Source organism: Aspergillus saccharolyticus, assembly GCF_003184585.1.
Source record: "Aspergillus saccharolyticus JOP 1030-1 unplaced genomic scaffold BP01scaffold_37, whole genome shotgun sequence".
NCBI lineage: Eukaryota > Fungi > Ascomycota > Eurotiomycetes > Eurotiales > Aspergillaceae > Aspergillus > Aspergillus saccharolyticus.
In genome coordinates, this window is record NW_020290647.1 from 19431 (window position 1) to 33928 (window position 14498).

Sequence of the window (14498 nt, forward strand, 5' to 3'; positions counted from 1 at the left end):
TATCTTTATTAATTATATATCTACTATTAATATCTATACTTATAATACTATATCTCTATATACTACTATTATTATTAAGAAGTTAAATCTATATCTTATTTATATTTTATAATATATATAGTAGTTTACTCTCTATATCTACTATAGACTAGATATTATAAATACTATAGTAGATACTCTATCTTATTTTTCTTAGAAGAAAAATAATATTTTATTTTATAATATTAATCTGAATAACTATATAGAAGATATATTTATTCTTAATATTAGAGATAGAATATTTATTAATAAAGATATTAAGATATTTAGTCTAGTTAAAGTATTTATAGTATATATATTTAAATATCTATTTATTATATTCTTATATATATTTTGTAAGTTTAAGAACTAAGTAAAATAAGAATATATATTAGATTTTTATATATATAAGATTCTAAATATTCTTTATAATAATATAGAAGTAGTAAATTCTATTATTCTCTTTTATATATTAAATATAATAGTCTTTTATATATACTTAAATATAGTATATATTAAGATAATAAAGATAAAAACACTATATTAAGTAAAAAGCTATAGCTATATTTATTATATAGTTTTACTTAAGATATCTTCTATATAGTATATAATAATAGATATTACTAAGATCTTGAGATATATCTTTATATCTTAAAAGAATTAATACTCTATTATTATTAATATCTTCTATATAACTATATATTTTATTACTCTAATTATTATTTATATTAAGTTCTTAAATATAAACTATATAATAATTTATAGTCTATTATTTTATTCTTTATATTATTTTATACTATTACTTTTAATTTTATTACTAATCTTTCTATATATAATAGATTTAATTAGTTACTTATTTTAGTAGATAAATTTACTAAAAGACTAGAGTATATTTTAGATAAGATTAACTAGAAAATATTTAAATAAAGAAAAGTAATCCTTATATATCTATAAGTTTATAATTAGAATATATTCTATATATAGATTTCTAACTAAGACTAATACTTTATTACTAAGATATTTTATAATTTATTTAAGAACTTAAAGTACTAATTGTTATTTAGTACTATATACTATTTCTAGATTAATAGTAGTTTAGAGTATATAATCTAGTCTCTAAAAGTTATATTATAGTATACTACTACTAAGAGACTATTCTAGATTTTATAATTACTAAATCTTATTATATTTTTTAATAGATCTGTCTATTTCTTAAGTAGCTATATACTATATAAAGTTATATATAATATAAAGCTTAATTAGCTACTTAGTTTATAAAAATTATTTATATTAATATGAATATACTAAGACTTTATATCTATATATCTTAATACTAAAGATATTATTAAATATACTATAGTCTATATAAAGTATAAGTATAATATCTATTATAAATCTATATAATTTAATATAAGTAATAAAGTATATTTAAGATTATATAAGAAATATGATATATTTATATTAAAAGCTAAGCATATCTTATATAAGCTAAGATATTAGTTCTCTAGCTCTTTTAATATTATTAAATATATTCTATTATTTCTATTTTATAGCTAAAGTCTACTTCTTATAATATTAATCTATTTAGTTATTAGCTATCTAAACTACCTATAATTAATAAAGCTAAAGATTAGTAGAAAATAGAATATATTCTTAATAAATATATATAGTAATATAAATATAATTCTATATATACTAAGTACTTAATCTATTAGCTTAACTATAGTCTAGAATATAATTAATAGATATATAAATATAATCTTAACTTATCTAAGTTTATTTTATATCTTTAAAGAAAATATTAACTAATCTTACATCTTTTTATAATTTTTAATATATCTATATCATCTTTATATATTCTTATCTATATATATATAATATTAAGAATAATATGTCTTTCTTTAGTAAGAGTAACTATAGCTACTGTCTCCGCAGCTTGCTGTATATAGACAGGTCTCTGTGCCTTCCTAGCATATTGAGGTCTCCGTCCCTTCCTATATCGCCTGGATTGATGCTGTGGGATATAACCCTCCGGCCTCCCGGGCCCTTGATAGAATGAACAACTTCCTCATGATCACCTCTCGCACACAGCGATTTATCACAAAGTATATCCTATCACACACCCTTTTCTTTTTTACTAGATGACATCACGCCCATTCTTAATATATCTTAGGCCCTTTCCTTTTCTACTGGGTGACGCCACGCCCGTCTTTGATATATCTCGGCGCGGTTAGTCAGTAGATATTAAGGAATAACAACAATATTTGACCCACGAACGATCTTCGCTGCTAGCGACCCCCATAGGGCGGCCAACACTATACCTAACTAGATGAATGAAATTACTTTAAACTATTGAGTTATATTTATAGAGTTTATACTTCCCATTGATTTTCTTAAGGATACTCTTAAGAATATTATACATAAGTAGAAAAGGAGTACTAATATATTCTAGAAAAAGTATATAATTATATTACTTCTCTAGTATTATAAGAATATAACTATACTAGATGATAATAAGAATACTACTAATTTCTATCTTATCTCTAAGAATATCTTTACTAGAGATAATAATAATAGTAATAATAATAATTTATACTATTCTATCAAACTTTTATAGTAATAAAATAATAAGAATATTATAAGGATAAGAAGACTACTTATTAACTACCTATCTCATTTCTTTCTTCTATCTTGTTGACTAATTATTCTTCTATCAGATCTTTCTTCTGTTAGTCTCCTTCCTTTGTATTTAGTATCTTACTTCAGGGGGGATAGAGGAGTGAATGAACAACTTCGCATGGTCATAACATCTTGACGTCTCGGCGTCTATTGAGGGCTTCGAGCCCAGCGTATCAACCACATAAACCTTGGAATAAGTATCTAACTAGTCAGGTAGTAAGTGCAGGACTTATAATATCTTATAAGCTATAAGCAGTGGATAGAGAAGATAGAAAGACAAGTAACCAGCAGAATCACAGTGTGACCGAAAGATATATAGATATTAACCATAGAGTACCCGAAGTCAATAAGAATATATACAGAAATACAGCAGGAACAAAAAGCAACCAGAAATCAACAGGTAGAACTGTAGAAACACACACCATATCTAGAAGCCGGGATATGCTACTATATATCAAGATTGTTGATATCTAAAATGTGATTCATGAAGATTCCTTATCAGCAAGTTGTTGAGGAAGATCTTGAGATGGGCGAACTAGCTAAAGGAACCGCCCCAAGACAGAACAACAAGGCAGAACTGATTGTTGTCTTCCACAATTACACAATATCCACCACAGTAGGACAATAAAAATTATATGTTTAAAATATTTTGAATATTCTGTATTTAATATAGTAAGTAAATATAAAATTCTCTTGAAATCTTATTCTATTAATGAAGAATTAGTTGTTATCTGTTAAAAGGAATGAAGTATCGAAGGAGAAAGATGAGGTGGGCTAGAAGAACACCACCTTCTTACCACCTTCCTACTTGGAAACTTGGAAGGTGGTCCTTGCCTCTTGCCTTGCCAGTGCCTAGTAGCCTGTATATCACGTGAGAGCGATCACGGATATATTCCGCGCACTAATGAGTTCGTTAGCACGTATCTAAATGCAACTCGCTTTCATGCGGTGGTATTGACATAATATGTTACAAATTATCTTTGGCCGGAGTGCGAATCTCGATCTTGTGGTCAAGCGGCCTTGGACTTTACCCAATCGGCCCACCATAACGCGTATCCAATCCCAGAAACTCAGCCGCCGCCATTCCAACAGATGGTGTGGTGATTCTGCTACAAAAGGTGCCTCCAATGCACATCGCACAATCTTCTCCGGTATCCAACCGACAGGTGTACCACACCTAGGTAATTACCTAGGTGCGCTGAGGGAATGGGTTCGATTGCAGAAGGCTGCCACCGAAGACACGAAATTATTCTTTTCCATTGTGGATTTGCATGCGCTCACAATACCCCAAGAACGTAGCCAGTTGAGGGCTTGGAGAAAGCAAATGCTCGCCACATTGATCGCGGTGGGCCTAGATCCGAATCGCTCTACGCTTTTCTACCAGTCCACCGTACGCCGCGCTGCTCTTGGTAGCCAACATCATGTTCTCCGCCACTAACCTAATATATCTAGGTTCAATCGCATACTGAGCTATTCTGGATTTTGTGCACGACTGCATCGATGGGATATTTATCACGGATGACTCAATGGAAGGTAAGCAAGCGCAATGCAACATGAACACCGCGCATTGTAGGCATCTTACCTTGGGATCACCTACCAAGCAATACCATTGACACTGCCAAGAGCAAGCTTCAGTTACCCGATGATGTGACTTTGGATAGTCAAGCAGCAAGAACCGAGTTGCGGCTTGGTCTTTTCTCGTATCCCGTCCTCCAAGCAGCAGATATACTGGTGCATAGGTTTGGTGTCATTCAACACCCAACAAAGCCTGGCTAATTATGATCAGAGCTACTCATGTGCCCGTTGGTGAAGATCAGAGGCAACATCTCGAATTCTCTCGGAATCTCGCGAATGGGTTCAATCATCGCTATGGCCAAATCTTCCCGGCTCCGGAGGCTCTTATATGTGAGGAGCTCCGATACTTCCAAGTCCAGTGATCGTTGCGATGTCAAAGAAGTATTGCTGATTTGGTCTGACTTGTAGCGCCCGCTAAGCGAGTGATGTCTCTCAAAGAGCCTACACTCAAGATGTCCAAGTCCCATCATGATCCTCGATCCAGGATTCTTCTTACCGACTCTCCTGAGGATATTCGTAGGAAGGTGAAGGTTGCTCTTACAGATTCAGAAGCCGGTGTAACGTATGACCCAGTTCGCCGGCCGGGGGTCTCTAATCTTATAGAGCTTCTTAGTCATTTCGATGGGAGATCATGCGAAGAGCTGGTCTTGGAGTACCAGTTCACCAGTCTCAGAGCTCTGAAGGAAACCCTCGCTGGTCAGGTTTCGAACAGCCTTGCGCCTATTAGGGAAAAGTACTTGCAGCTCATTGGAGATGACAGTGGGTATCTAGATGCTGTTTCGGAACGAGGCACTCTCACAGCTAGGGCCAATGCTGAACAAACCATGAATCTTGTCAGGGACGTGATGGGACTGTGAAAGGGCCCTGTTTCAATATCTGATTGTCTGTTGATAGTAGCAAGGCACCCTTTGCACTGTCAAGCCGCTGACTAAGCAAACAAACCTTACAATCTCATGCCTGACATGCCGGGCAGGGTGCAGCCCAACAGGTAAATTACCATTTCTGTTATACAACAATTGCATGGTCGTGGATCGACCATATCCTGAACATGAAAGAGCTTAGATAGGCAGGATTTGTAGGCAACGATATGATTTAGTATGGCCTGATTGATGTGAAAATGATCAAGGTCCCTGAGGATGAATGTACCGTTATGATGCCATGCAGCAGCCTACATGGCTAGGCACCGCGGAGGTCTGATTGGCTGTCTAAGGATGGGGTGTAGAATTTTATTTAACATACAGTGCTGTGTCTCAGAAGTTATGTAAATATACCAACTCTCTTGGTATAATACTGATTAGCTAATAACTGTACCAATTTATATAATGTAATCAGACACTGATGTGATAGAATAACCTAGCTATTGGGAGTAAGGTCATTGGGATGATGTATTATAGTGGTTATACGAGTTATAAGGTTATGAATAGCAGTTCTATATCTTCCCAATATCTATAAAGTACTGATTTCTTTGTAGAAGACTACTAATTTCTTAAGAATTAGTCTATTTTATAAATATAGTGTCATGGTATAGACGATTCATGGATGGGTATATCATTGAATAGTTGGTTCAAGACGGAAGACATCAAGATGGGTGGGGACGAAGTTCTGCCGCTAAGGCAGCCAGGAAGGCAGCTAGACAAACGGGCGGCAGAATCTTGTAGCAGCAATATTCACCACAGATACCAGTATCTAAGACTGACATGCTTGGAAGCTATATATAAAAATAAATCAATATAGTTAGAAAACTATTATAATCTATTTATATAAAGACAACTCAATTGTAACAGTGGAAGATGGTGTCGAGGTTTCTGCCCTGTTGTTCCGCCTTGGGCGGATCTTAGTTAGTTCGTCCCGTCTCGGGATCCTGAGAATCAACAACTTCATGATCATAATGACATTAAGACGTCTTCCCTACCAAAAACTTTGACACACAGATGCTGGTTATATAAGATGAACGTTGTTAGATATTACTAGATATAGGGAATGAACAACAAAAGATATTCAAAGTAGATACTCTTAATATAGAAAAGACGAATAATATTAGAAAAAGTGTTATGGGACCAAGGCCCTGATATAGAGCTCAGCTTCAGGCACCAGTTGGTGCCTGAGGCCTCGCACACTATACACTAAACTAGCGCTAGCTTAGTTCGCACACATCTAAAAGAATTTCGCAGGAACTGATAAAATAGCTCTTCAGCTATTTCTTCTTATTTAGAGCTATATTTCAATTAGTATAATTTATCTATTCTATAATATTAGAAATAGCTCTTAAAAAGTCCTAGACAGAGTCTAACTAGATATATAAATAGAATAAGAATATAAAAAGAAATTACTAGAATAATAGAATAAATAGATCTAGAAGAACTATAGCTAACTATAATATTTATATCTTTACTTAATAATATATAACTTCTTCTATAGAAGTTAATTAGTCTCTATATAAAAATAGTAAAATAGAAACTAGTTTTTAAAGAATAAATAAATAAGTTATAGAATTATAATATAATCTCTACTATTAATAGTAAATAAGAATAGAACTTCTTATTATAATTATATAAATTATATTTTAGATCTTACTCTTAATATTCTAATATAAAATTATTTAATAAAGAAGATAAGTATAATTATAAACTATTTAAATTAAATATATATATAAAACTTATAATTAATAGAAACTATTATTCTACTAGACTAGAATAAGTCTTTTATATCTATAGTTAACTATATAGATAAGTAGTATAATAAATACTTTCTTGGATTAAATTATAGAATACTAAGATAATATAACTTAAAAATTTAATATTAATAATAATAAGTAAAATCTTTAAAGACTAATATATAATAAAAAGTTCTTAATAAAGTAAATATAATAAAATAAAAAAGAATAGAACTAGAAAAAATTTCTAAATAACTTTAATAAAGCCCTACTATAAGTAAAGGAATATAATTAATTAAAGAAGTAAAAAAGATTATACTAGATACTACTATAAATTAAAAACTTATTAAGAGATTAATTAGAATTTTCTAAGAATCTATATATAAAGACTACTATAATTAACTATAATATATAAATTATAATTTAAATAGAGTATTCTTTTTCTCTAAAGAAAGTTATACTAAGATTATATTAGTATATTAAAAACTAAGTTTTAAACTAATAGAATAGAAATCTACTTAGATAACTACTATATAATAAGAAGAATATAACTTCTATATAACTAGTAATAGTTACTAGAAATAAGTCTAATAGATAATATCTAGTAAGATATAGAAAAGATATAAAGTAGAGTACTATCTCTACTATAGATAGAGTAGATATCTTATCTACTAATATTCTCTTAAGTCTATTATATAACTAAGTAATATAGTAGCTATTATATCTATACTCTATAAATAAGAGTAAAATATATCTTAAAAACTTAAATTTAAGAAAAGAAAAAGTCTAGTATAAAGTTATATATTTAGATAAGAATTACTAAATAAAACTAGAAAAAATTAAAAAAGTTTTAAAAAGAAATATATAATTATATACTTTTTTTTAATAGAAGTAATTCTAGATCTTATAGTAACTATCTATATATTTATTAACTTAGAATATCTAATTTATAATACTATAAGTAAGATATTTATCTAAGAAAATAATATATTAATTACTAGTATTACTCTAAGACTAGTATAAGAGATCTCTAATAATAAAGTACTAATCTACTTAATTATATAAATAAGAATAGATATTAGATCTTATATAGAAAAGAGAATATATTTCTATATAATATCTAATAATCTTAGATATAATTTAATCCTAGAAAAAAGCTAGCTATTCTACTATAATAGAGTTTTAGAACTAGATTAAGAAAGACTAATTCTATATATAATAAAAATAAGATTAAAAGATCTACTATATCTATAGTATATAAAGCTAAGAGTTTAGTTAATTATAAAGATAAAACTTAGAGACTACTTAAAAAAAAGATTTAAAAAGAATATAGAAGTATTTATAGTTTTATTAGTAGATATTTAGAAGATATTTAAGATTAAGAAGATAATTAATTCTTATATAATATTTTTAGAATACTATAAAATCTTCTTACTTCTCTTCTAACTAAAGAATATAGAGAAACTATCTCTATATAGAAAAAAGTATATTAATTATAAAATTAAATTTATATAATAAGATAAAAAGAAACTAGAGATATTATAAAATCTTCTCTATAATATATCTTAAGAAGAGTTAATAGTTCTATAGTCTAAATTTACTAAACTATTAGAGAAGAACTTTATATAGATTAGTTATTTATAAGTAGTAGTTCTAGTACTGTTTATATAAAAGTTAAAAGAAGGACTAAGATTTTATATATATTATTAAATATTTAATATAATTATAAAGAAGAACTACTATCTATTATTTTTAATTTATAAAATTTTAAATTAAATTAGAAAGATAAAATAATTTATTAAACTAAATATATTATCTATTTTTTTATAAAGTCTATAATATAAAGAATTAAGAATAGATAATAATCTTTTATATAAGATATAGATTATATAAATAGCTAATAATTCTCTTCAGATTAGTAAATACTCTAAATATCTTTTAGAAATATATTAACTAGATATTATATAAATATCTTAATAAATTCTATTTAGCTTATATTAATAATATACTAATTTAAATAAATAGAGATATTAAGAAGTTTCTATAAATATATATAAAAATACTATAAAAACTAAAGAAAATAAAACTATTTCTTAATATTAAGAAATATAAGTTTAAATAGAAGAAAACTCTTTATCTTAGATTTACTATATAAGTAGAAGAAGAGATTAAGATATATTCTAAGAAGATTAAAATAATTAATTTCTAGAAGAACTAAGTTAATTAAAATAGTATAGAGTTTTCTAGAATTTCTAAACTTTTATTAAAAGTTTATTCTTAGATTTTCAACTATTATATAATCTCTTATAAATCTAACTAGAAAAGATTAATTATTTTTCTAAATATTAGAATATAAGATAAGTTTCTAGATTCTAAAAAGAAAATTTATAATTAGACTAGTTATCTACTCTTTTAATCTAAAATATATAATAATAGTAGAAATAGACTTATTTAGCTATAATATAGAAGAAATACTTTTCTAAATAAATAAAAAAAAGAATCTATATCTTTATATTTTTTTTTAAAATAGAATATTTTAATTAAATATAACTATAAGATTTATAATAAGAAACTATTAGTAGTTATATAATATCTAGAAGTCTAGAATACTAAGCTATACTTAGTATTAGAGTTTATAATAATAGTTAACTATAAGAATCTAGAATATTTCTTTAAATTATATAAACTTATAAAAAGATATATATAGTAGAGTCTAATTCTAAATAGATTTAATTTTAAACTAGTTTACTAGAAAGAAATAGAAAATAAATAAGTAGATACTTTATTATATTAAGAATAGAATATATTTAATAAATAAGATTCTAGAGTATTATTCTATATAATCTAGATCTTTAGTAGAATATTAAAAGAGAATCTAGAAATTTAGAATTAATCTACTTACTATAGTTCTAGTATAGCTACAAGAATATAGAATAGGGCTAAATAAAGACTCTCTAGAATAAATATTACAAATTAAAATAAAACTACTAGAATTAGAGAATAAATCTAAGAATAGCTAAAATTATACTCTAGTAGTAGATATAGACTATTAAATTCTAATAAAGCTTATATAAGAGAAGATATAGAAATTTTTATCTTAGTTAAAGCTAAAGATCTTTCTAAGTTAATATTTAATAGAAGAAGCTTAAATATACTTTAGAGAAAAAAAATAAATTTCTAATTATAAATTATTTTATATAGAATTTATTTAAAGTAATTATAATTCTTTTACTATAGAATATTTAGACTAAGAATAAATCTATCTTTTCTTCAGTAGAGTATACTTTTAGTCTAATATATTCTAAGATATAGGAAGATATATCTAAAACTATAAAAGAATTGAAGTATAGATTATTAAAATTACTACTAATACTAAACTAATTATAGTAAGAGCTAATTATAGATTTTATTACTAATTTATCTAATAGTAAATTATATATAAATCTTCTTATAATTATAAATAGACTAATAAAAGAAGTAATACTCTATATAATAAAGAAGATTACTATAGAAGTTATAGCTAAAATACTACTTAATATAATTCTTAAATAATATAGACTACTAAAAATCTTAATATTAGATTAAGATATTTAATTTACTAATTAAATATAGAAAAAAGTATATAATCTACTAGAATTCATAAATAGTTATCTATAGTATATTATTCTTAAACTAATAGAATAATAGAATAATAGAATATATAAATAATATAGTTAGAGCTTATCTAAGAACTTATAAGGATTATAATTAAAAGAACTAGATTAAGGTATTATCTTTAACTAAACTAGTAATTAATAGTTATGGGAAGTATAGTTACTAGATTCTTATTATTTTTCTTAAGCTATAGATATAAGCTGAGTATAATATACTAAGAGATTATATATAATATAAATCTAGAAATAGTCTTCTCCAGCCCTATTTAATAAATGGATATAGTTATATAGAAGATATATAATACTCTAGACTAGGCCTAAGATATTATTATCTATATTTAGTAGACTATAGAAAAATAAACTAATAAATCCTATTAAGCTATTCTCTTATATTAGAAGAATAACTAAGTATAATTAAATATATAAAACATTTAAATAAACTATCTAAATAAAAAGCTGGACTAGAAGAATAAAGTATATTATTTTAGAAAGAATAGGATTATATACTATATAACTTAATATTTTAAAAGAATCTATTTTATCTTTATAGTAATCTACTTTATCTAGTAGCTAATAATATACTACTCTTATAGATATAAAAAGATATATGATTATTATCTATAATAGTTAATAATAAAGAAGAGTATTAAGTTAAAGAGAATTTTAATAAATAAAATATAATAAAAGACTAAAAGAATTAACTATAGTATCTAGTTAAATAGAGAGGCTATATAGAACTAACCTAGAAATTAATCTTAGTACTTAATAATACAGAAACTGCTGTAAGATAATAGCTATAGACTCTACTAAATCCTAATTAATATTATATAAATAATAACTAAAAAAAAAGAAATAAAATAATAATAAAAGAACTAGTATTTATTAATAGCTCTTCTTTAGTTCTAATTTATTAAACTAAAAGAAAGAAAAATAAAAAAAAGAAGAAGAAAAAGAAGAAAAGAGAACTAAGAGATTTTTTATTTCTTTAAATTAATCAGAGAAAGCTTTATTTAACCTAATAAAAGAAATTAGCTACTACTAAACTAAATTCTATTATATATTATATCTAGTCTATTAACTCTTTAATAATATTATAAGAGAGAGTAATAATAGCTGTAGACTTATACTTAGACTTATCTAATTTATGATATCTATTAAATACCATACGAAAATATCAATTTTTGGTATTTAAAATTTAGAAATTAATAATTCAATTAATTCTTGACATTTTCTAAAATTTTTGAGGATTTAATAATCTAACTATTTATCGGATTTTTAAGTCTATTTTTAGAATTTTTAATCCTGATTTAGGAAAGTTATTCTAAAAGAATATATTTTATTTTAGAATTAGATACTACACTAATAGTTTATTCTTTTTCTTTAGAAAAAAAAATACTTTAGTTAAAATATATTTCTATATAGAAAAAATAAGCCCAGGTCCTAACAGCTATTTTCTGAATTTTACTAAATTTTTATCTAATTTATAGCTTCTTTTTATAGAGTAAATAAACTATTTCTCTTCTATAATTATCTCTATATACTATAAGTATAGCTATTATTCAGACTATTATTTCTCTATATTCTAAGTAATATCTCCATAGAATTTATATAGATTAAATAGTCTCTATAGTTTATATAATTCCTATAATTTATATAATTTCTACTTTTAGCTTATAATTTACTAATTATTTATTATTTATATCTTCTAATCTATACTATAGAATCCTATACAATCCTATCTCTTCTAAAGAATTAAACTTATAGTCTATTAGATCCCTATATTTCTTATATAAGAAATAGTATTCTTCTAATATATTCACTACTATAATTCTAGATTAACTATTTAATTATAAGATCTGTAAATTCTATTTTAATTATTAAGTATACTTCTCTTAATTATATTATATTCTTTTCTTTTACTAACTTCTTAGATTCTCTACTATAATCTTTATTATAAAGTAAATATAATTCTAATTATAGCTAATTCTATAGAATAATAATATAGTAAACTACTAAAGCTAATAAGTAAGATCTAGAGTATATAGATAGTAAGTTCTACTATATCTATAGCTAGTTTTATAGATTACTAGTATAGTAGACTACTAAAACTAATAAGTAAGATCTAGATAAGATAATAATAAATTCTATAATATTTATAACTAGTTCTATAAAATAGTAGTACAGTAGACTACTAAAACTATAAGTAAAATCTAGATAAAAGAAACAGTAAGCCCTATATTATTTATAGCTAGTTCTATAGAACAGTAGTATAGTAGACCACCAAGACTAACAAGCAAGATCTGGATATAATAAATAGTAAGTCCTATAGTATTTAAAGTTATTTCTTTAGATTACTAGTATAATAGATTATAAAGAAATAGTCCTTTCTCTTTATATAAAGAATCTATAATCTATTCATAGTCTATCTTAGATATATTAAGCCTATATAGAAATCTATATAGATAATTCTAAAGCTATATAATCTCTTTATTAGTGTTCTTCTTATCTAGGACTAGCTCTAATAATTCTATACTAGTTCTATATAATTATAATTAATTAAGAAAATATCTCTATATATTCTTATTAATTATAGAAATACTATCTTAGATATCTATAAGAACTACTTCTATAAGTGGAATCTATTCTTCTATTATTTCTTAATAATTAGTTCTCAAGACTTAATTATTCTATTATAGTCTTGTTAGAGTCTATAAGCTTAGCTATATAAATGTATTATACTTTAATTATAAGATCTAATACTAGATTTCGAAGTAATATTATAGATTAAGTAAAACTATACTATAGTTCTTAAAATACTATATAAAGAATTATATTATACTTTCTTTAGTCTATATATCTTCTCTATTTCTATAAAATCTCTTAGATTTAATATATTTAGATAGTCTATACTTTATTAAAAAGATTTACTATTATAATAATATACTATATTTTATATTAGCTAATTATTATATAAATACTTATACAGCTAGTAGAATTATACTATTTAATATTATAAATAAGCTATTCTACTACTATAGTCCTCTTTTAAATAATAAGACCTATAGACTATAGTTTATATAGATATAATTTTATAATACCAAGTATAGTAATAGTATATAGATCTAGTATAATTCTACTCTTTAGCTACATATTCTAGACTAATTAGTTAACTTATTATAGAATATTAATCTATATATTCTACTTTATATAACTATTAGAAAGCAGCTTCTTAAGACTAAAAATTATTTAATATCTATATAAATTATACTAGCTCCTTATATTAAGCTTATTATAAAGAAAGATATAGACTAGTATCAATATAAAATCTCTATATCTTCTAAGATAGCTGTAATTATTCTAGATATAGAGTCTAATTATAGATATAATATATTTTATAATATTCTTTTATAATTCTATAAAGATAAGACTTAGTCCTCTTTAATATAAATTAATTCCTTCTATAGATTATATTTAGCTCTATATTATATTCTACTATTTCTATATAGTAATACCAGCTAGTGTTAGGACTTATAGCTCTATAGTAAGCAGCCCTATAGTAATAAATATAATAATAACTATAATAGAGAGAATAAGACTACTACTAGTTAATTAACTATCTATAGCTTCTATATCTATTAGATTTTAGCTATAATAATAAATTTAATACTCTTTTATAGACTAACTATTTCTAGTAGTAGTATTTAGTTAATATCTAGACTATAATTAAGTAAAGAAAATTAAACTAGATATTTTTGTCAGAATAAGTTATAGTCTAATCTATATTATAATCTTATAGATTTTATAGCTTATACTAATAGCTCTATTAGTATAGAGAAGCTAAACTATAGAATTATTCTACTATTTAGATTTATTAATAGTCTCTATTATATATAATAGCTATTCTAAGATATAATAGTAAT

The 14498-nt window shown here is 24.8% G+C and overlaps 1 protein-coding gene across 1 annotated transcript; it reads left to right on the forward strand.

Moving 5' to 3' along the window:
* Positions 1-3181: 3181 nt before the first annotated feature.
* Positions 3182-5317, forward strand: BP01DRAFT_418122 (tryptophan--tRNA ligase MSW1; the record flags this gene model as incomplete). Its single annotated transcript, XM_025579303.1, has 6 exons — positions 3182-3313; positions 3764-4087; positions 4150-4230; positions 4321-4436; positions 4484-4602; positions 4681-5317. The coding sequence occupies 6 exons, from the start codon at positions 3182-3184 to the stop codon at positions 5127-5129; spliced, it is 1221 nt and encodes a 406-aa protein (XP_025428143.1). The 3' UTR covers positions 5130-5317.
* Positions 5318-14498: the final 9181 nt, after the last annotated feature.